The sequence below is a fragment of the Balaenoptera musculus genome, chromosome 12, assembly GCF_009873245.2.
Source record: "Balaenoptera musculus isolate JJ_BM4_2016_0621 chromosome 12, mBalMus1.pri.v3, whole genome shotgun sequence".
Classification (NCBI taxonomy): domain Eukaryota; kingdom Metazoa; phylum Chordata; class Mammalia; order Artiodactyla; family Balaenopteridae; genus Balaenoptera; species Balaenoptera musculus.
In genome coordinates, this window is record NC_045796.1 from 16,641,210 (window position 1) to 16,664,929 (window position 23,720).

The 23,720-nt window shown below is 36.8% G+C and overlaps 1 protein-coding gene across 1 annotated transcript in view; it reads left to right on the plus strand.

The window, feature by feature from the left end:
* Window positions 1-925: 925 nt before the first annotated feature.
* The window catches only part of PPIL4 (peptidylprolyl isomerase like 4), a 32,875-nt gene continuing 10,080 nt past the window's right edge, over window positions 926-23,720 (plus strand). The window contains exons 1-11 of the mRNA XM_036871664.1: window positions 926-1,130; window positions 6,254-6,321; window positions 6,409-6,473; window positions 6,872-6,989; window positions 7,589-7,731; window positions 8,238-8,334; window positions 9,079-9,195; window positions 13,939-14,063; window positions 15,549-15,615; window positions 20,325-20,436; window positions 22,904-23,000. Of these exons, the coding sequence (XP_036727559.1) occupies window positions 1,061-1,130; window positions 6,254-6,321; window positions 6,409-6,473; window positions 6,872-6,989; window positions 7,589-7,731; window positions 8,238-8,334; window positions 9,079-9,195; window positions 13,939-14,063; window positions 15,549-15,615; window positions 20,325-20,436; window positions 22,904-23,000 (1,079 nt within the window). The 5' untranslated portion in view covers window positions 926-1,060. The remainder of the gene's footprint in view (window positions 1,131-6,253; window positions 6,322-6,408; window positions 6,474-6,871; window positions 6,990-7,588; window positions 7,732-8,237; window positions 8,335-9,078; window positions 9,196-13,938; window positions 14,064-15,548; window positions 15,616-20,324; window positions 20,437-22,903; window positions 23,001-23,720) is intronic.

Genomic DNA, 23,720 nt, shown 5'->3' on the forward strand with positions numbered 1-23,720 from the left:
TATGTGTTAGCATATGGTATTTGTTTTTCTCTTTCTGACTTACTTCACTCTGTATGACAGACTCTAGGTCCATCCACCTCACTACACATGACTCCATTTCGTTCCTTTTTATGGCTAATATTCCATTGTATGTATGTGCCACATCTTCTCTATCCATTCGTCTGTTGATGGACACTTAGGTTGCTTCCATGTCCTGGCTATTGTAAATAGAGCTGCAATGAACATTGTGGTACATGACTCTCTTTGAATTATGGTTTTCTCAGGATATATGCCCAGTAGTGGGATTGCTGGGTGGTATGGTAACTCTATTTTTAGTTTTTTAAGGCACCTCCATACTGTTCTCCATAGTGGCTGTATCAGTTTACATTCCCACCAACAGTGCAAGAGCGCCCCATTTTCTTTTAATAAATTTATTTATTTTATTTATTTATTTTTGGCTGCACTGGGTCTTTGTTGCTGCGCGCAGGCTTTCTCTAGTTGTGGCGAGCAGCGGCCACTCTTCATTGCGGAGCGTGGGCTTCTCACTGCGGCGGCCTTTCCCGTTGCGGAGCACGGGCTCTACGCACGCGGGCCTCAGTAGCTGTGGCACGCGGGCTCAGTAGTTGTGGCTCACGGACTCTAGAGCGCAGGCCCAGCAGCTGTGGCTCACGGGCCCAGTTGCTCCGCGGCATGCGGGATCCTCCCAGACCAGGGCTCGAACCCATGTCCCCTGCATTGGCAGGCGGACTCTCAACCACTGCGCCCAGGGAAGCCCCCCATTCTTCGGATGGGGCACAAATCCTTCACAGAAGCCCCTTTGAGTGACAGGCTTCCACGCCAGTCGCCAAGGGCTAAGGACGATTTTCAAAAGGGCCGCACCATGGGCGGGACCCACGGCACCGCCCGACAGCCGGGCGAGGCGGGGCACCGACCAGATCCGCCCAAAGGAGCCTCCCGGAAGGGGGCGTTGTCGCCGGAGGGATGACGTAAAAGGCGTCGCGCCAAGGGTGACGCCTGGCGTAGTTGACGTTGGGCTGCGCCTGTCACCCCTGGGGCTTGTTGCAGAGGAGGAGCGGGCGCCATGGCGGTTCTGCTGGAGACCACCTTGGGCGACGTCGTCATCGACTTGTACACGGAGGAGCGGCCGCGCGGTGAGGCCCGGGCCCCGCTCACCTCTCTGCCGGGCAGCTATCTGCTTTCCCCACTTTGCCTTTTCTTCCCAGTCCGCGTGGACTGGTTGGAGCTTCTGGGCTGATGGTGCCCGCGACTGCGCTGTTTTATTAGCGGGCCCTGGTTGAAAAGTTTTTTTGAGGAGCAGCCCTTCTCCGCATCTGGTGCTGGGTCCGGGTGGCGGGTGCTTGTGGTTATTAAATGCGTGTGTGTGTGTGTGTGTGTGTGTGTGTGTGTGTAATGCAGCATATACAATGCCCATAGCTTTTGCGGCTTTACTGCTTTTCACTAGTCAGAGGAACGCAAGCAGTACTCCTTGGTGTGCAATCAGTATATCCTGATGAAAGCAGGGAGGATGGGCTTGGAGCCGTGAGTGTGGGCATCCCTCGTGGTTGGAGGAAGGGCTGTCCGGAGGTGTGCACCCAACCTTAGCAAACACTCATTGATCGCTCACTATGCGAGACTTTGTGCCAAGCCGTGGGATGGGCCTCTTGTCCTTGAGGGTCTAATTTTCCATTGGGGGAAATAGGCGCCGCAACCCATTTAATTTCTTAAGCGTTGTAGTGGAAGAATGTGTAAGTTGCCATGGAAACCAGAGGAGGGTGTAATTTTGGAAGGGGGCGGGGAGAAGCAAAGCTAGCAAAGAATTGAGAGCACTTGAACTAGCTCTTTGAAAGATGAGTGGGAGCGAGGGTTTTCTTGTTTGCTTGGAATTTTCTGGAAATAGCAAGTAGATCCGCGTGGCTTGGCCGTAGAATGGCAGACTGCGAGTCTGGTTGTATACGTTTTTAGGTTAGGTCAGGTCGTGAATAGCCTTGTGTACCCTACTGAAGCCCAGAGTCTTTGAAGGGTTTAAGAGCAGGATGGAGGCATGGCAAACTTCTTGTTTTAGGACGATAATAAGTAGCAGTGTGGAGAATGTTTCAGAGTGGGGGGAAGCTGGAGACCAGGAGAGTTTAGTTACAACCAGGGTCCTGCCCCCATGGAATGCAGTCTATGAAAGAAAATGAAACAAGCTGCAATATGGTACCATGAGTGCCTCCTGACGTGCTACACTTTATCCCACGCTCAGTTATCTCCACCCCTCAACACTCAACCATACCTCTATGCCTTTCTCATACTGTTGCCTCTACCCCACATTTCTCTCCACTGTTGTCCTTTTGGCAAAGTTCCTGCTTATTATTCAACTTTCAGATCAAGCATGATCTCTTCTGTGAAACTCTCCAGTGTCCCTAAGCAGAGTTCTATTGGTTTCTTGCGTTCTGTCTCAGGTTTTTTATAAATCACAGTACATATTTTGTTATAGATTTACCTATTTGCCTGGAATTATTTGCAAGTCTTGGTCTCCTCTCAAGAATGTAAACTCTAAGAGAATAGGGACTGTGCCTTAATTATCTCTATATCCTGAGCACCTAGTGCAGTGCCTGACACTTTGAGGGCATACACCAAAGGTTCATTATATTGAGTAATGCAAATATATGTGTTGTATTAGGACTCTTTGTGCAAGTGATAGAAACTCAACACAAACTGGCTTAAAGAAAACAGTTGATTGCCTCATGTTACTGGGGTAAGCTTTAAGGATGGCAGGACCAGGGGGTACACAGGATTTTATAGGGAATTGTATTTTTCATCTTTTGGATTTGCTTTCCTTTGAGTTTGACACTCTCCATGTGGAGCAGCACCTGGCAAGTGAGTGGGCCTTTTTCCGTAGAACTATGAGAGACTAAACGGGAGGTAGGGTTATGTCACCTAATTAACACAGACAAAATGGCCAAGCAGTGTTTCTGCAAAGATAGCTTGGGACACTAAAAACATAAGTCCACCCTATTTGTATATATTTGTAAGCATGTGATTGGATATCTACTTCTATATGTAACTACTTATCAATTTATAGTAAATATATCCAGACTTATTTTTCTTTTTTCCTCCCTCCTTCTCTCCCTTCTTTTTCTTTCTTTTTTTAAAAAACTTTTTATTATAGAAAACTTGAAACATATACAGAAGTAGAATCATGTAAATGAACGCTCATGTGCTGATGATCAGCTTCGTTTAACAGTTGTGAAATGTTTCATTTATAGCCCCATTCCACTGGATGTTTAAATTTTTAAATTTTTTTTTTTTTTTGGTCGCACCCCACGGCTTGCGGGATCTTAGTTCCCCCGCCAGGGATGGAACCCGCACCCCCTGCATTGGAAGCGCGGAGTCTTAACCACTGGACCGCCAGGGAAGTCCCTCTTAAATATTTTTTAATCTATAGGTTCTCCCCTACCCCATTTTAAAATTAAGACTTTATTTTTTTAAAGCACTTTAAGGTTCATAGCAAAACTGAGGTGAAGGTACAGAGATTTCCCATATCCCCCCTACCCCCAGTGCACAGGCTTCTGCCATTGTCAGTACCTCCCACCAGAATGGTACATTTGTAATACATTTGTAATGTTTCTACCATGTAACATTGTACATACTTTACATTTATTACTACAGTGGTACATTTGATGAACCTATATTGACACATCATTATCACCCAAAGTCCATTATTTATGTTAGGGTACACTCTCGGTGGTGTGCATTCTGTGGCTTTGGACAAATGTATAGTGACATGTATCCACCATTACAGTATCATACAGAGTAATTTCACTGCCCTAAAAATCCTCTGTGCTCTGCCTGTTCATTCCCCTCCCCCACATCTCCTGGCAACCACTTATCTTTTATTGTCTCCATAGTTTTGCTTTTTCCAGAATGTTACACAGATGGAACCATACAGTACGTAGCCTTTTCAGATTGACTTCTTTCACTGAGTAATGCATTTTAGGCTCCCCTGTCTTTTCATGGCTTGATATCTCAATTATTTTTGCCTTGAATAATATTTCATTGTCTGGTTGTACCACAGATTATTTATCCATTCACTTACTGAAGGACATCTTGATTGCTTCCAAGTTTTGGCAGTTATGAATAAAGCTGCTATAAACATCCGTGTGCAAGTTTTTGCATAGACCCGTTTCCAAATCCTTTGGGTAAATGCAAAGGAATATGATTGCTGGATTGTATGATAAGAGTGTGTTTAGTCTAGTCTTGTAAGAAGGTCCATATATTATATTGGTTGATACATCTCTTAAATATCTTTTAATCTGTAAGTTCCCCCCGCCCCCTTTTTTCCCTGAAAAATTTTTGAGAAAGAATCTGGGTCATTTGTAGAATTTTTTTCATTTTGGATTTGACTGATTTTATCCCTGTTGTGTCTTTTAATATATTCTTCTATCCCTTCTATTTCTCATGAATTTCTACTTAGATCCAGAGCCTTGATCAGATTCAGGTTTAATGTTTTTGGCAAGAATATTTCATATCAGGTAGACTGTACTTCCAACTGCATCACATTCAGGAGGCACTTGATGTCTGGTTGGATCTTTTTGTGTTGTTAAAATTGGTTAGTGGTTCAGGTCTGTCTACCTGATGTATCTGTTATAGTGTTCCCATTAGCTTTTCACCTAAAGATTTTGGCAACCATTGTTGATCACTACTTAGATTCATTATTTTTGTTTTCTAGTTAAAGGACTATTCCTATATGTTTAACAGTAACTCCAGGAATACATTTTTTTCTAGAAAAATGATCAAAAGCCTGATATTCAAGACCCTCCAATAACTTGGCTCCATCTTACCTCTCCAGCTTTTTTTTTTTTAATGCAAACTAAGACCACTTGACTGTTACTGAAATGAATAGCCCAGTTTGCTTTTTTTTTTTTTAAAGAAATTCACGTTCGTTTATTTATTTATTTATTTATTTATTTATTTATGAATGACTGACTGACTGACTGTGTTGAGTCTTTGTTTCTGTGCGAGGACTTTCTCTAGTTGCGGCAAGTGGGGACCACTCTTCATCGCCGTGCGCGGGCCTCTCACCATCGCGGCCTCTCTTGTTGCGGAGCACAGGCTCCAGACGCGCAGGCTCAGTAATTGTGGCTCACGGGCCCAGTTGCTCCGTGGCATGTGGGATCTTCCCAGACCAGGGCTCGAACCCGTGTCCCCTACATTGGCAGGCAGATTCTCAACCACTGCGCCACCAGGGAAGCCCCCCTCTCCAGCTTTTTAATTCTGTATTCCTCTGTGTCACTGGAGAAGTTATAGAAGTTAGACTAGTCTCCTGGACCCTCCCCAAAACATTTAAATTCCCACTTCCAGGGTATTTCATAATGTCTTCCCAGCTTGAAATGCCCACTCTCTACTCTCTGCCAATCCAGTTCTTTTAATGTTCCCTTAAGCCTCCAGGAGGTCTTCTCATTTCCCCAGCCAGAAACAATCTCTTTTCAACTTGTGTGGCATATTTAAAACCACTTTTAAACTTTGTACCATTTAAGTGCACAGATGGTATTATCAGGTGTGCCCACTATTGTAACTATTTGTGTTCAGGTGTAAGGACCCTAGTTTAGTGTAAGCTCCTTGAGGGCAGGGACCGCCTCATATGTCTTTTTGTCTGTTTGGTTTCTAGCTTAGTGCCTTGAGAAGTTGTTAGCATGTTTCTCTACAACTAGTCTATAAACTTGTTAAGGGCAGAGATCAAGATTTAATGGCATTTGACCTAACAACAGTGACAGGTACTTAGAAGATTCTCAGTCAGTGTTTATTGGGTAAATGAGTGAATTTATTTAAAAAACATGGTACATGATAAGTATATGGATTTTTGTGAAGGGCTATTTAATCATTGTGAAAAAAATGGTCCCAGATATTTTGTTTTCTCTAATATAAATAATCTGTACCCATTTTCAGATACTCTGCTAGATCCTTTCCAATCATAGTGTCCTCTTTAGTTTTTTTTTTCTCTTACAAAAAATCAATTCATCAACAAATGATTGCTTATCCCAGATAAGTTTCAGTTTTCTATATAGTTCAGATGCCCAAGAAATCAAAAGAAAAAGAGAATAAGGTGATAATTTAAAACATATTGCCTTTTTCTAGGATTACTACCTTTTTCAATGGCTTTGGTCATTTGACAATTTGGGGAGGAAGTTTCTGTATGGTAGTTTAGAAATTAAACTATACTAACTGTGCTTTTACGTGGTTAAAAATATATTTGTGAACTACTGTGATAAATTTACTATTTACTTTCTTTCAGCTTGCTTGAATTTCCTGAAGTTGTGCAAAATAAAATATTACAATTATTGCCTTATTCACAATGTACAGGTGAGTTGGTGGATATTAGTCATGTTCTTTGTTATTGGAACTATCTAGCAAGCTCTCTGAATTAACAAAGTATCCTATATATTATAGAGGGATTTTATCATACAGACTGGTGATCCTACAGGGACTGGCCGTGGAGGAGAGTCAGTTTTTGGGTAAGTTCTTTTATTTTCAAATGAGTAAAAATAGAATTACCTCTTAACAATGTTAAGTAGCATATTTCAGTCTGCATTTTAAAATATGGTTCAAATATAGATTTTCCCCAAGTTCCATAAATGTCTATAGCAAATAAAAGGAATATTTTGAATCATAGTGGCATTTCTATAAAGAAATGGTAACTTGGGACTTCCCTGGTGGTCCAGTGGTTAAGACTCTGCCCTTCCACTGCAGGCGGCACGGGTTGCATCCCGCAAGCCAGGCGTGCAGCCGAAAAAAACCAAAAACAAATGGTAACCTTATATGTTAACCCTAGCGCCCTATATGTAACCCTAGTAGTTTTATATTTCATGTTGAGTATACTTATATTTTATAACCTTATTATATGTATTTTTAGTCAACTGTATGGTGATCAAGCAAGCTTTTTCGATGCTGAAAAAGTGCCAAGAATTAAGCACAGGAAGAAGGGCACTGTGTCCATGGTGAACAATGGCAGTGATCAGCATGGATCTCAGGTTAGGAAATGGGTGAGGAGATGAGTTTTGCTGGAGGGAACCCACAAAATTATCTTTGTAAACTATCTAGTAATGAGAGAATTTCAATCAAAGATATTTGTTAGAAGAAAAACATGACACTATTTTTTCCTATGTTAAAAAAATCCTTATTATTTTGTTCCTTTAAAAGTAAAACATGTCCATTGGGAGGAATTTAGAAAATACAGAAAAGCACAAAGATGAAAATAACATTACCTACAATCCCACCATTCATGGAATATCACTGTTCACAGTGTGGCCCGTTTCCTTTCAGTGTTTATTACTTACTTCAAAGCAGGTCATGTTGAGCACCTTTCATTCATTGTCACAACAGCCCCATCGGAGTAGATGCTTTTTTTCCCTCACAGTTTACATGTGAAAAAACTGAGATTTGGTTTGTTCAAGTATTTTAAACAATCAGAGCATCTGTATTTATTGATATTTTATGTTTAAGCTTTGTGCCTTATACTTAGTAGTAGTGACAAGTAGGTGAGAATTCATGTAATTAATGTAGTCTTTTGTAACTGATTTCAGTTTGAATTATATATGTATTTGTATTTATTCTATGTCTTTCTATATAGTTTCTTATTACAACAGGAGATAATCTAGATTACCTTGATGGTGTTCATACAGTGTTTGGTGAGGTAACAGAAGGCATGGACATAATTAAGAAAATTAATGAGACCTTTGTTGATAAGGACTTTGTACCATATCAAGATATCAGGTATGGTTACAGTTTACTATTGAAATGTAGTAGAATGTTTTATATGTGATGTTTGACAGGTAATGGGGATGGCATATGTAGGACTGGTTTTTGGATAATTCTAAAATGTGACTATAAGAATCTTTATAATAGGGAAGACCTTTATTTAAAAAAATAACTTGTACTAATTATAAATGCTTATGTTGGGAGGAATTATTAATCCTTTAGCTTTTAAAAAATGCAGATTATTGAGAGATATGACAAAATTACTAAGATTTAGTCATTTATAGTACATCTTAGTGTAATACAGAGTAATAAGTATAACATATAATATCAAACAATCAAAAACAGTAACACTAATTGTGAAAGTGTACACTAGTAATATCCTTGTGCAATAAAATTTAAGAGCTTATGGTTTTTTTTGGTGTTAGAGGTACTTAAGATATTTGTTATAATTTTTATAAAAAGTAAAACATGGATTCTGAAATGACATAAATGTAACATTTGACTTGGATTTATTTTGTAAGGATAAATCATACAGTGATTTTAGATGATCCATTTGATGATCCTCCTGATCTATTAATTCCTGATCGATCACCAGAACCTACAAGGGAACAACTAGATGTAAGTAGAGTCTTCTTGTGATTGAATGTACATACATATTAATGTTTTGCATAAAATTTGCTTTTTACCTTATTAAAACTTATTTCTTCAGAATGATTGTCTTGCTTGATCAATAATACTAGGACAAGTTTAGAGTTCTTTTTCTCTTCCAGGGAGATACTCATTTTTCTACCTATCTTTTTATTTCCCTAATATTCTTTCCTTAGCTCTGGAAGCTTATATGAATACCTTGGGGAAATATTTCTCTCATATCTTAACTCTAGATAGGAGTGTAACTTTAAGCCTAAATTAAATTATCAGCTTGTGAAGGAACTTTTCAACTGGGGATACTTTTGAGCCAGGCTAGAACCCAGAAATTTCTGTGGCATAGTGGAGACTTTTTCCCTCAGATCTTTTAAGGTAAAAATTTCTGCGTATGAGGCTTCCTCAAAGCTGAATTTATCTTTATAGTTGGGATTTAATGCTTAATTTCTAAGACCATTTATCTTCTGTATTCAGCACTTAGTTGGATACCAGATAGTTCCTATGTAAATGTTTATTTTGATTTAAAAATAAATTAGATGCCTAGTCTGGCTAGTATTATTGAATTCATCTAAATCAATTTTCAGAGGTAAGTTTGTTTCACATTTGTGAAACAAATGTTCTAACACATTTGATGCAACTAAGAATAAAGCATAATGTCTCTCATGTTTCTTAGATTTTTCTATTCTTTAAATATATATATGAGTAACTTCTGCCTTACAGAGTGGTCGAATAGGGGCAGATGAAGAAATTGACGATTTCAAAGGAAGATCGGCTGAAGAAGTAGAAGAAATAAAGGCAGAAAAAGAGGCCAAAACTCAAGCTATTCTACTAGAAATGGTAAGATAATTACTTTTTTAAAATAGTTGTTCAGCAGTATATTTAATACATACTCATTGTGAGTTTATTTCTGACTTTTTGATAGTCTTTAAAATATTAAAAAATTTAGCTAAGAGTTTTTTTCTGGATTAAATTTTGTATGACATAATAACACATATGAAAGTAAACAAATTTGATTCCACTATTAATATAGTGCCAAGTGCCTTTTTAAAAAAATGGGAAATGGATATCCAGCTTAAAAATATTAATTGGATTTCAGTTGTTTATACTCATCTCATTTTTTTTTTTTCAGCCCTCCTTATCGATTCCACCCATTTCTTTTTTTTTTTTTTTTTTTAATAGTGAATACAGAGAGATGTCAGAGGAGCTAGTTAGAGTAGCAAGTATTAAATTTATTTATTTATTTATTTATGGCTGTGTTGGGTCTTTGTTTCTGTGCGAGGGCTTTCTCTAGCTGTGGCAAGTGGGGGCCACTCTTCATCGCGGTGTGCGGGCCTCTCACTATCGTGGCCTCCCTTGTTGTGGAGCACAGGCTTCAGACGCGCAGGCTCAGTAATTGTGGCTCACGGGCCCAGTTGCTCCGTGGCATGTGGGATCTTCCCAGACCAGGGCTCGAACCCGTATCCCCTGCATTGGCAGGCAGACTCTCAACCACTGCGCCACCAGGGAAGCCCCCTCATCTCATTTTTCAAGAGTTTCTTGGACTGAATTTTAAGTATATTAGAGAATAATTCTTTGTACATCTCAAGTATTGAGATTAAATAGTAGAATACTAAGTACAGGATAAAACCTGGGCAGAAATTGAACACTCTAAAGTATACTCTTTTCTGTATTACTAGCAATATGAAGTCGTTTGGGGAACAGTTATTCAGTACATGATTAGTTGACCTACTAGACATTTTTTCCATGTCTTATTTTTGTGGAATAGGTATACCTTTCACATAGTAGGTTATCAATAATATTGGAATGGATAGATAATAATGAAGTTTTTATTACTATCATTATTTTATATAGTAGAGCTTTCAGGTTCATTACCTGTTTTAAAATTCGTATTAGCATCACTAGTCTGAAGGAACAAATACTAAAGACTATAATTCAAGAAAACTTTACTGAATTAAAAAAAAAATTAAAAATGCACAGTTTAATGAGCACACTGTGTTATCTGACAATATTGACCCAGAATAGCCAACATCAAGACAAATTCTAAAAAATTACTGGACTTAAAAGAAAAATCCTTTGAGCACCTGGGCAGCAAGAGTAAGGGACTTATAAGGGAAAGAACATTAGCTTATCATCAGAGCTTTCATCAACAAAGTATAGAAAGTTTATGCCAGAATAAGAGAGGTTAACATTCTTTAAACTTTTTATTTTCAGATAATTTCAAATTTACAGAAAAATTACAAATAATAACACAGACAACTTCTATATACCTTTTACACAGATTCACCCATTTTTAACATTTTGCCGCGTCTGCTTTGATCGTTCACTCTCTCTCTCTCTCCTCTCCCTGTCTGACTGTGATTATACATGCACATACACACATACTATTTTGGGGGGACCATTTGAAATTGCGGTGCAGATATCTTTTCTCTTTCATTAGTGTGTATTTCCTAAGAGCAACAGTATTATCCTACATATTCACAGTATAGATATCAAAATCATGAACTTTAAAACTGATAGAAATTACTGTCTACATTCCAGTTTTGTCAGTTACTTCAGTAATTTCCTTTAGAGCTTTTTTTTCCCTGCCAGTCTAGAATCCAGCTCATGATCAATCATCTGTTGCATTTAGTTGTCATGTTGCTCTAATCTCTTTAATCTGGAAGAATTCCTTAACTTGCCTTGTTTTTCATTACATTAACATTTTTGAAGAATACAGGTCATTTATTTTGTAGAATATTCTTCAATTTAGGCTTATCTGCTGTTGCCTTGTGATTAAGATTCAGGTTATACACCCATAGCCAGAGTACTACATAGGTGACATTGTATCCTTCTCAGGTGTCACATCTGGAGGTGGATAATATCCATCTGCCTCTCATTGGGAGGTGTTCATTTTGATCACTTGGTCAAGGTAATCCATTGTCTGGGGTCTCCACTGCATAGTTTCTGTTTTCCCCTTGCAACTAATAAGCCACCTGTAGCAAGGCACTTTGAGACCTTCAGATATCTTATTCCTTGTCAAACTGTCCCTCTGGATTTCTTAGCCCTCCATGACTATTGCTTGAACCAATCTTGACTCTGATGGGTGCAAAGTGGTGATTTCCCAACTCCGTCATTTTTTCCACACTTGTCAGCCTGCCTTCTATTGTAAGGAAGAGCACTCCTTTATTATCGCTATTTATCATATATTCATTATCAATATGGACTTGTGGATTCCTTTTCTTGTTTTGTTTTTAATAAATAGAACTTATTTTATAGAGTAGTTTTAGATTTACAGAAAAATTGAACAAGAAGTACAGAGAGTTCCTATGTACTCCCTTCACCCTCCCCAACAGTTTACCTTTTTAATTAGCATCTTGCATTAGTGTGGTACATTTGTTACAATTGGTGAGCCAATATTGATAAATTATTATTAACTAAAATCCATAATATACATTAGGATTCACTCTTTGTGTTGACAAATGCCATGTATTATACAGAATAGTTTCACTGCCTTGAAAGTCTTCTGTGCTCCACCTGTTCATCCCCCTAACTCCTGGCAACCAGTATCTTTTTTTACTGTCTGCATAGTTTTGCCTTTTCCAGAATGTCATATAATTGGAATCGTACAGTGTGTAGCCTTTTCAGATTGGCTTCTTTCACTTAGCAGTGCATACTTAAGGTTCCTCCATGTCTTTTCATGGCTTGATAGCTCATTTCTCTTGATTGTTACATAATATTTCATATGGGTCTACCACAGTTTGTTTATCTATTCACCTATTAAATATCTTGGTTGCTTCCAAGTTTTGGCAAATATGAATAAAGCTGCTATAAATATTTGTGTGTAGAATTTCGTGTGGACATAATTTTTAACTCATTTGAGTAAATACCTAGGAGCACAATTGCTGGATTTTATGGTTTAGCTTTGTAAGAAATGGCCAAATTCTCTTCCAAATTGAATTACCATTTTGCATTCACACCAGCAAGAATGAGACTTCCTGTTGTCCTACATCCTTGTCAGCACTTGGTGTTGTCAGTGTTTTGGATTTTAGTTGTTCCATTAGGTGATCCTGTGTCCTTTCAATTCTCACAATCAACAAGTTTCCTCTATTTTTTAAGAACATCAGTTTTTCTTTATTTGTGTTTAATGTAATGGTAATTCAGCTAGTGTTTTGCAATATTGTTTTGACCTTCATAGCTGTTATGAATATTTTAAATTTCCTTGTAGTATTTTAAAGTTATCTTTGACTAAGTAGTATAACAAGTTCTTTTTTAACTCATTAACTTTTTTTCTCATTTGTGCTTCCTTTAGATGTATTTCTGCCATTATAGGTGCCTTTTGGGATTTTTACTGATTTGCTCTTCCCCATATATGTTGTAATGCTGCTTATTGGGCATAGGTTATTGCTATCTTTTGATAGACTTCAGAGACACTGAGCAGATCTTACTGGCTCAGTTGCTTCTTACTGTTTATGATTTCCAAGATTTCTCTCTCTCTTTTTTAATGTGTTTATCCAAGAGGAAACACTTTATATGGTAATCTTACCTGAAATCATCTGAGAGTTTTTGAATATATGTATGAAGGAATATGGTTTCCCCATCTAAAGGCTCATGGTAAACATACTTTTCCCACAAGGAAAACAACACCATCATCATATCATGGTTTTCTCTTACTGTCATCTTCTCTAGTTCTTTAGTAGGAAGTGGTGGGCTCAGCTCAGCACAGTAGTTGACCATGAAGTTGACTTTGGTTTGACTGAAGTAGAAGATGATAGTGAGGGTGAGATTAAAAAGCTGGCAACACTAGCCAGGAATTGTTGGTGTTCCATACTGAGCAATAATGTGGAGAAGAATTGGGCATTACTTATTGCCGAAGGCTAGATTCAGCATGACGGTATTTTTCAAAAGTTTAAAAACAAGTAAAATTAAACAGTATGTTACTTAGGGGTATATACTTATGTGGCAAAACTCTATAAAGATCTGTAAGGGAATGGCCAGAAAGGAAAACCAAAAGACTCATTTGTGGTGAGAGAGGCAGAGGGATAATGGAATCAGGGGACATTTTAGTTCTTAAGCTAGTTGGTGGCATCATGGGTGTTTTTATTTTCATGCTTCATAACTTAGATATACTTTACATCAATTCTTTCAAAAATATATTAAATACTTGAAGAAAGAAAAAGCGGAGATAAAATTGGGACTTTGAAGCCAGGTAGACCTGGGTTCAAATCCCAACTCTGTTGCTTACAACTGTGTGGCCCTGGGCAAGTTAGTTATTTAACCTTTATGAATTTTACTTTACTCATGGAAAAGTAAAATGGAAATTGCATGGTTGTTTTAAGAATTGGCAGTAATGTATATGAAGTGCCAAACGTGGTCTTCACACAAAGTAGGGGTCGGGTAAATATTTTGGCTATTAATATTGTTACTGCCAGGAAGCATGGAGTTTTGAATTTTGAAATCTTTAAGATTTCTTTTCCTGAGCCTGTAGTTTATAATGTAAATTTAGATATTTCAGGGAATTAGCATTGTGGGCTAAATACGGGATGTTTAGAATGCGAATTAAATAAAGGAGTTGATTTATATTCTTGTTTATTTGTCATTTAGGTGGGAGACCTACCTGATGCAGATATTAAACCTCCAGAAAATGTGCTCTTTGTGTGTAAATTGAATCCAGTGACCACAGATGAAGATCTGGAGATAATATTCTCAAGATTTGGGCCAATAAGAAGGTAGTCTCTAGAATTAGTGAAAGATTTAGAAAAACTAGGTATTAGTTGGTGGTTTTCTAATAACATTTTTGATGAGTCTGTGAACTCTAGGTGAATTTTATACGGGTGAGTTTTACAGATGAGTCTGTTGGACAGTAGGGAAGAAAAACATGTATGTAAATGTGTATGCGTAGACATATGTGTGTGTATATATTGTAGTGTGTGTGTATGCATTATACATTGAGTGATTCTCTCACTCCCAGCACAGACATTTTCAACTCTAAAACAGGAAGTGAATGGAACAGTTTAAGTCTAGTTCTGTAGTATTCTTCTTTAATATTTTAAATATCTATCTCATTTAAATTTTCCCTAGAATTACCAGCAACCTATGTCAAAATTAATTTGAATCTAAGTTTTCTAAAATTTTTCTTTTGGTTAATTTTCCTTGTATTATTAATGCAAAAGTTTATGAAGCTAGTGTTTCTTTGAGAAAGGGGAATATTTTGTAATTGATTAAAAAATATTTTAAGTTTAGAATTTCCTTTCATTTCATGTTTTTTCTTCTATGAAGCCATTCTTTATTCTTCTATTGAAAGAAAAATCTTTCTATAAAAGACTACCTGACTTTATTCCTCTACTCACTTATATCATCTTTATAAAAATATTTCCTATACTGCTACTTCTTATTTTTAAATTGGAGACATTATGTTCTAACTTCTTGCTAAGGAAGATGAGGATTCACCTCTATTTCTATCCTGCCCTCTTCATTCTCCCTGCCTACTACTTTGGTTGTATCATAATTTTGGTTAGATCTTTGTTCAATATTTACATTTTAATGTATACTTAAATATTGTAACAGCTGAACCATATGCTATAATGTGATTACTTTTCCTTTCTCTCACAATGTTTTATGTCCCTGTTTCATTTCATGTGTTTAAAATGAGACTTGAGATACATGAGGAAAAATGATTAAACCAGGTGCTTTAAATTCCACTTTATTGGCCCTTTCACTTGGTTAAGATGGATTAGTTCTGTATAATAGCTAGACTTATGTGATTACATTTGAGCTTGGTTTATATTAAAATTCAAAAATCCCAAATCGTAAGTTTGCTAAACATGTGTATATGTATGAATGTGTGTGCATTATTCTACAGTGACATTAGATAATCTGTAATTCATCTGTATTTGGACTAGAAATAAATTACAATTTAAAAGGATTTTTAGCAGTAATTTCCCTTTGCCAAAGGAAAATTAAATATTTTTATCTATTCTTCCTTCAGTGTTTTGGGAATTTAGGATTGTAGGCCTAGATAGGGCATTTATAGTAGAATCTAGATAATTTAATTTCTAGACTGGTGAATATTTTTAAAAAAATAATTATTATTGAAGAAATTTGGAGAAATATAGTTCTGTGAATTTAACTTTGGCTTATTTTGTTTTTTACTTTTGAAGAGTAAGAGTGAATGCTTTTTCTTTAAAGTCACTTTTTTCCAAACTTTGTTTCAGTTGTGAAGTTATCCGGGATTGGAAGACTGGAGAATCCCTGTGTTATGCTTTTATTGAATTTGAAAAAGTAGGTCATAATATAGATATATTAAATTTGTATTTTTTTTGTTCTGTGGTATTAAAGTGTGAAAATGTATAGAACTTTTTCTAGTCTCTAAGATTAGAAAATTAGTTTGCCCTTTCTTTAGGCACCCAAGAAAAATAACTTTGTTATATTCAAATAGGGGATAAATTTAACATCTATCAATGTTAATGTATGTATCTTTAATTTAGGTTCAGTTTCAACCTACGTGAATGTATCTTTAAAATTTTAAAGTTTTAGGTAAAGTTCTTCACATTCTGTAAACAATTTTTCAGTGCTATTTAGGTAGATATAATAATTGAGTAATAGAAAGAGAACCAATCTGGGTGTTATGATCTAGATATTAATTTCAGCTCTGTCACTGACCAACTATTCTATGATATTTGGCAGTTTATTTAGAATTCTTCTTTCTAGGCATTATCTTCCTTATAAGTAAAACTTGAGTATGAGATTAGATGGTACTTTCTAGATCTGTAATAGGAATGATAAGTAATTTTCTTTAAGCAAGCATTATGCTATTTGACCTGCATTTAATCCTCACAACTCTGAGATAGGTACTGTCCTCCTTCTCCAAGTAAGTAAACTGAGACACACAGTGGTAGTGTGACTTGTTTAAAATCATGTACCTAGTGAATGTCATAGCCTTCTGTCCTGCTGTTTTATTTTCAAAGAAATAGTTAATAACTCAATTAACATTTTATATAACAAATATTAACTACCACCCATATTTATAAAATTGTTCAGATTTAAAATGTTGTTAATACTCATAAATTCAGTGTAATTCTTTAAAAAAAAAACCCATCAAATTTAAATGTGACTTATACAGTGACTAGGAACATTTGTATTAATTCTGTTTCTTCTTTGCACTTTTCTTCATCTGATAAATAAATACAAAAGCTTGTATTTGCTCTTAGGATTTGAACTTAGGTATGTCTGATGCTGTTCCCAATGTTTTTAGCCATTTTGCTAGGCTACGTTATTTCTTTTTGCAGCTTTGGACTGAAGTATGTCCAATAGTAGCTCATTCTAAGTTATAGTTATTCCAAAGTACTTGTTGAACACCTTTTATATTTCAGGCACTGCAGTAGGGCCTAGGGGTACAAGATGAATAATGGAGGGTTGAGGAAGACAGACACATAACACATTATACCTAGACACTGTGTCAGGTGTACCAGAAATAATATTTACAAGGTACATTGGTGTCAGCAGAAAGGAGATCTCTACCTTTAGTTTGCTATGAATACTTTTTGTCAACTTGACAGTGTTATTCCATCACTGAGCATAGATTATATTGTTTATTTGCTTACAAACATAATTTCATTTTGTTTATGGCAGATAGACTAATATCTTCTGCAGGTATACCATTTGCCATGAATACATAGTTCAGGTCAACTTTAGAGCATAGAGTGGTTCTAGAATCTATGGATTCTTTATCATGATTCAACATTTCAGTTTTTGAAGTGAACCTTTTATTTATTTATTTATTTTTGGCTGCGTTGGGTCTTAGTTGCTGAGCGCGGGCTTTCTCTAATTGCGGCGAGTGGGGGCTACTCTTCGTTGTGGTGCACGGGCTTCTCATTGCGGTGGCTTCTCTTGTTGCGGAGCACGGGCTCTAGGCACATGGGCTTCAGTAGTTGTGGCACACGGGCTCAGTAGTTGTGGCGCACAGGCTTAGTTGCTCCGTGGCATGTGGGATCTTCCTGGACCAGGGATCAAACCCGTGTCCCCTGCATTGGCAGGCATATTCTTAACCACTGTGCCACCGGGGAAGTCCCTGAGGTGAATCTTTTGTAGCCTTTCTCTTTTCTTGAAAATTAGATTAAGCTACGTTATTCTGCTTCATAATTCTCCTGAGCGGTAGCCTCTTTGTAAGTATCCATCGCTGAGTCTTTTTTGCATGTTATGCAAGTTCTCTATGCTTTGGATAATCTGATCAAAATTTTTTTAAAACTGAGGAATGAAATACATGCCGAAAATGTGCAGCTCATGAGTGAACAGCTTGATGAATTAATCACAGTTAATACACCGATGTAAATCACCACCCAGGTCAAGAAATAAAATGCCAGCAGAAAAAAAATTACCGGAATCCCAGAGGCCCCACCTGTGTCCCCTTCCGCAAACTTCCCCATTGATGCTACTTCTGATATAGATTTTGTCTAATTTTAAACTTCATATCAGTGTACACGCAATGTGTGGTTTTGGTGTCTAGCTTCTTTTGCTCAGTGTTAACATTTGCAAGATTTGTTTGTTACTGCATGTAGCTTTTAACTTTTTTTGTTAATTTTCATTGGAAATATGGTATTTTATGTGTGTATGTAAATTTTCACTGACATATAGTATTTTATTGTGTGTATGTAAATTTTCATTGCCATATGGTATTTCATTGCGCATATATAACATTATTTAGATTTCCAGTCTGCTGTTGATGGACATTTGGGTCTTTCCCAGTTTTAGCTACTATGAATGGTGCTGCTCTAAACCATTTCTGTCATGTCTTTCAGTGTACAAATGTATGCATTTTTGTTGGGTATTTATCCAAGAGGGAATTGCTGCGTCATAGGGTAGGTGTAGCTTCAGGAGATAATTCCAGTCAGCTTTCCAAAGGGATTATCCTAATTTTCACTTCCACTAGCAATGTATGGGAGTCCCTATTATTCTGTAGCTTCACCAACTCTTGGTATGGTCTGTCTTTTAAATTTTATCCACTCTGGTGGGTGTGTAGTGGTATCTTATTGTGGTTTTATTTTGCATTTTCCTGATTGAGCCCCTTTTCATATGTTTATTGCCATTTAAACGTCCTTTATAAAAATGAAATACCTGTTCAAGACTTGGCCACTTTGGGATTGGGTGTTTGTGCCTTTTTATTGATTTGTAAGAATTCTTTGTACTTTCTGGGTACAAACTCTTTTTTGGTTGTATGTGTTGCAAGTATCTGCTGCTCAGTGGATTACCTTTTTCCCGTTCTTAATGGTGTCTTTTGATAAGCAGAAATTTCTAATTTTTAGTTCAGTTTATCAGCTTTTCTTCCTTATTGCCTATTTTTAAAGATGTTTACCTACCTGAAGTCATGAAAATATTCTCTATGCTATCTTTAGAAGCTCTGTTGTGAAATTATCTTTCCTATTTAGATCTGAAATTTGATTTTTGTATATTATGTGTGTAGTGTTAAATTTCATTTTTCTTGCATAAGATAGCCAGGTGACCCAGCAAAATTCGTTAAAAAGGTTGACCCATTCGCATAGCTCTTCAGTACCAACTTTGTCATGAATCAGGTGTCCACATGTGTAAAGTCTGTTTCTGGATGCCACACTGTTGCACTGGTCTGTTTGTCTGTCCTTGCACCACTCTCAAATTGTGTGAATTACTACAGCTTTATAATGTCTTGATATCTGGTAGTGTGAGTCCTCCAACTTTGTTCTTCTTAAAGATTTTCTTGGATATTTTTGTCCTTTGCATGCATTTCCATGTGTTTTTTATAATTTTTAATTGAAGTGTAGTTGATTTACAATGTGTTTAATCTAAATTTTGAAGAGATTCCTTAACTGTTGTTTAGGTATAAGTAAATTGAGTATTTGCAAATATTATCCTCCTGAAAAAAAGTATCTGAGAACTTTCTCTTTGGGGAAATGGCACAGTGATGGAATTATGCCTGCCTAAGGGTCATCAGTCAGATTTATCAAACATGCACTGATTGCCTACCATGTGCCAGATGATGGTCTAAATGATGTAGATTCAAAGATGAATAAAGTTTTGTCCCTTGGAGTTTATGTTCCATTTAATTCTTGACATACATTGTAAATAAATATGATTATAACTAGTTCTTTTATCTGCTTCTCTTTGGATTGTTTCTAGTTGAGTTGTGAACAGACCAAAAAATAAGTTTCCAGGGACCTAGGAGAAAATTGATCAGTGCTGGATTGAAATGTGTCATTTCTAGTCTTCAGATGTCAGAAATGGGGATGTAGGGCTTGCGAAGTTACTGACAAGAATTCTTATGTAACATAGACCTTGGTATCATAGGCCCACAATCCATTATCCAAAACCCTTGGGAGTAACTGTTCCCATTTCAGACTTTTTCAGAATTTAGAAATGTAATACTGCGTGTTTGTGTGTGTGTGTGTGTGCGCAACACACATATCTCTGGGTTACGTGGCACACTTCTGGGTCAGCATTCCATAATCACAGAAATACTTCTGCTGTGAAAACAAATGAATATTCATACTAAGTAGAATAAGTTAAGGTTTGTCCTTCCATTAGGTTTTGCTGTCACATGGATTTTAACACCAAATTTATAAAAACAGTTTTCAGGATAGTTTTGGGTTTTGAGTAAAAGGGATTATGGATTTGTATAACACAGTTGGTAAGTATATGTATGTGCACTGCAATCAGACTGCCTCGGTTCAAATCCTGGCTCTTGCCCTTGCCAACTGTGTGCCCTTTAGCAACTTCTATACCTCTCTAAACCTCTGTTTTCTCTTTGAGAAAATGGAGGTAATAATAGGTAATACCTCATAGGGTTGTTATCAGAGTTAATTGAGATAATAGATGCAAAGCATTTAACAGCATTTGGTGCATAGTAAGTATTCAAATTTTAGTTTTAGTAACAAGAAACTTTTTGTATTTTCAGTATTTGTTCTAGCTGCAGAAATCTTTTCTATAAAGATTTATGCTTGAGTTTTTATAATTACTATCAGGAAGAAGATTGTGAGAAAGCGTTCTTCAAGATGGACAATGTACTTATAGATGACAGAAGAATACATGTGGACTTTAGCCAGTCTGTTGCAAAGGTTAAATGGAAAGGGAAAGGTATGTTGCTTCATCTTCCTTTGTTTCTGTTCTGCTTTGCATCGTGTGTGTGTGTGTGTATCTCTTTTGACAGTGCTGTTAACTAGAAATGTTCAGTGATGTAACTCCTGCTATTTGATTTTACCTAGCTGCTATCTAGTATATAAGATGGGGGTATGTGTGTGTGAGTGTGTGTATTTGTATTTTTTTTAATTTTTTAATTTTTACTGAAGTATAATTGATTTACAATGTTGTGTTAGTTTCAGGTGCACAGCAAAGTGATTCAGTTATACATATACATATATCTATTCTTTTTTAGATTCTTTTCCCATGTAGGTCATTACAGAGTATTGAGTAGTGTTCCCTGTGCTATATAGTAGGTCCTTATTAGTTATCTATTTTGTATATGGTAGTGTGTGTATTTCAAGCCCAATCTCCCCATTTATCTCACTCCCCCATCCCCCTGTTAACCATAAGGTTGTTTTCTGCATCTGTAACTCTATTTCTATTTTGTAAATAGTTCATTTGTACTATTTTTTTAGATTCCACATATAAGTGATATCATACGATATTTGTCCTTCTCTATCTGATGTATAGGTGTATTTTAAACTGATGATGAATATATTTTCTATGTTTGACTGTATTATAAATCACTTATAATTACCCACTGCAGACATAACATGTTTCCAAAGTAATTATCATTTGGTGGTTTGGTTCTTCTAGATGCAAAACTCTTAAAAATTCTATTTTCTGGGGCTTCCCTGCCAGTGCAGGGGACGTGGGTTTGAGCCGTGGTCTGGGAAGATCCCACATGCTGCAGAGCAGCTAAGCCCGTGTGCCACAACTACTGAAGCCCATGTGCCTAGAGCCCGTGCTCTGCAAAAAGAGAAGCCACCGGGATGAGAAGCCCACGCACCACAACAAAGAGTAGCTCCCACTCGCCACAACTAGAGAAAGCCCGTGCACATCAACAAAGACCCAACGCAGCCAAAAACAAATAAATTTTAAAAAAAAATTCTTTTTTTATAAAGTTTGTTTGTTTTAGTTGTCACATGGTACAAAATTGAAAAGATCTGTGTACTAGGTCCTATCCCTACACATATGACATATCCTACATATGCATATATATGTCAAATAAATTTCTGCTAGTGGTAGCGTAACAAACTTAAGGTTGAATCTGTGTATACTGAAATACTACGGGTTTTTGATTGCTGATGCAGTGTTTTTATTTATTTATTTTTTATAAATTTATTTATTTATTTGGCTGCATTGGATCTTGTTGCGCGCAGGCTTTTCTCTAGTTGCGGAGAGCGGGGGCTACTCTTTGATGCGGTGCATGGGCTTCTCATTGCAGTGGCTTCTCTTGTTGAGCATGGGCTCTAGGTGCACGGGCTTCAGTAGCTGTGGCACGCAGGCTCAGTAGTTGTGGCTCGCGGGCTCTAGAACGCAGGCTCAGTAGTTGAGGCGCACGGGCTTAGTTGCTCCGCGGCATGTGGAAACTTCCCAGATCAGGGCTTGAACCCGTGTCCTCTGCATTGGCAGGCAGATTCTTAACCACTGCACCACCAGGGAAGCCCGGCAGGTGGATTCTTAACCACTGTGCCACCAGGGAAGTTCCTGAGATAATTCTGTATATTATGGATTAACATTTAAAAAAATTGAACATATCTTGTGTACCATTCACAGTGCTAAGTACTTTTCCTTATAGCCTTGTTTAATGATTCCAACAGCATTGTGAAATGTTGATATTATTTTCAGTTCCTAAATGAAGAGAATGACTTTCAGAGAATTGAAGTGTCCTACCTAGGACCTCCCACTAGAGTCAAGATTTGAATCCAAAACTTCTCACTTTGATCTGTTGCTCCTTCGACAATATACCATAACTGCTTCATCCATAGTGAGACTTCTAATGGCAGGCACATGGCACATATTTTTCAGTGATGAAATGGTGCCTGTTTGTTACAGTTACCAGTATTTTAACTCTTACAGTTGTCTGTTTCACATTTATATGAAACTTGGCCTACTGGCCCTTTTCCTTTACAGAGCTTCTGGAATTGCCAAATAGATTCATCTTGTCTTTGATGCTTATAAGCCTCTCAGATCTCAGACACAGGTCCCAAGCCCTCAATTTCCTTTGGGCCTAATGTTCTCATAGACTTAATGGCTCTACTTGAACCCTGAATTATTTTCCAGTGATTGTATTCACTGCGTAATTTAGGATTTGGAAGTTTGGTGTTGTAATATTCATGTATGTCATTAGGGGGCAGCATCTGGCTACCTAGCAAAATGGATATCTGATTTCAGTTAAAATAGTGGTGGAGAATGAATTACTATGATTCTTTTGTTTTCTTCTCAGCCTTTTTCTATCCCCTGATATATATGCCACTTATAAAATAGTTCTTATATATTATACCTCTTATAAAATAATTATTGTTCTTGATGAATCAGGTGATTTTCTTACTAGGCTGTTTCTTCTTTTTTTAAATAGGTGGGAAATACACCAAGAGTGATTTCAAGGAATATGAAAAGGAACAGGATAAAACATCTAATCTGGTTCTGAAAGATAAAGTAAAGCCCAAACAGGAGTATCCTTCACAAGAACCAGTTGGTCAGTATGTATTGACCATCCAATCTGGAGATTAGAGTGTGATACCTTATAAAAAGGCTCTAGAAGACAAGTTCCTGAATCCAGATGGTTTGTGAAGAAATCACTTAGTTTATTGTTACTTCTTTTCACCATTTTAAATATGTATACTTTGCTTTTTCAGTATATTCTCTGTTGTATGGAGAAAGTTAAGGTTGAAAGAAGTTTTGAGCTTAATTCTTTTACCTCCCTACACTTAGGTTAAGGTTATCTCTTATTCTCAGAAGATCTGCAGGTAAGAGTTGTATTTTCTATATATAATCTTAATGTTTTAAATTTCTCATAGTCAGAAATTTCTTTGTTATAGCTAAGCTAAACGCTTTGTGTTAACCCTTCTTATATGTTTAACTTCTTTGGAGTTGGTGAATATGTAGATAACAAAATCCTGTTGTTGTTTTACGTTATTAGATTGCTTCTTTCTGCATAATACATTGTCAGTCTAGCAACAAATATTTATTGGGCTCCTATTGTGTACAAAAGTTGACTTTTATAGGATTAAAAAGAAATCCATTGACTTGACCCTTTAGTTTATAGATTCTTTCAAGTTTTAGGCTGAGACAAATAAGAAGCAATGAAACATACTTTTCATATTATGTCATTTTAGTTTGTTCATTGATATTCTCATTATAAATCTATCACTCCATACATGGCAAAGGTTATT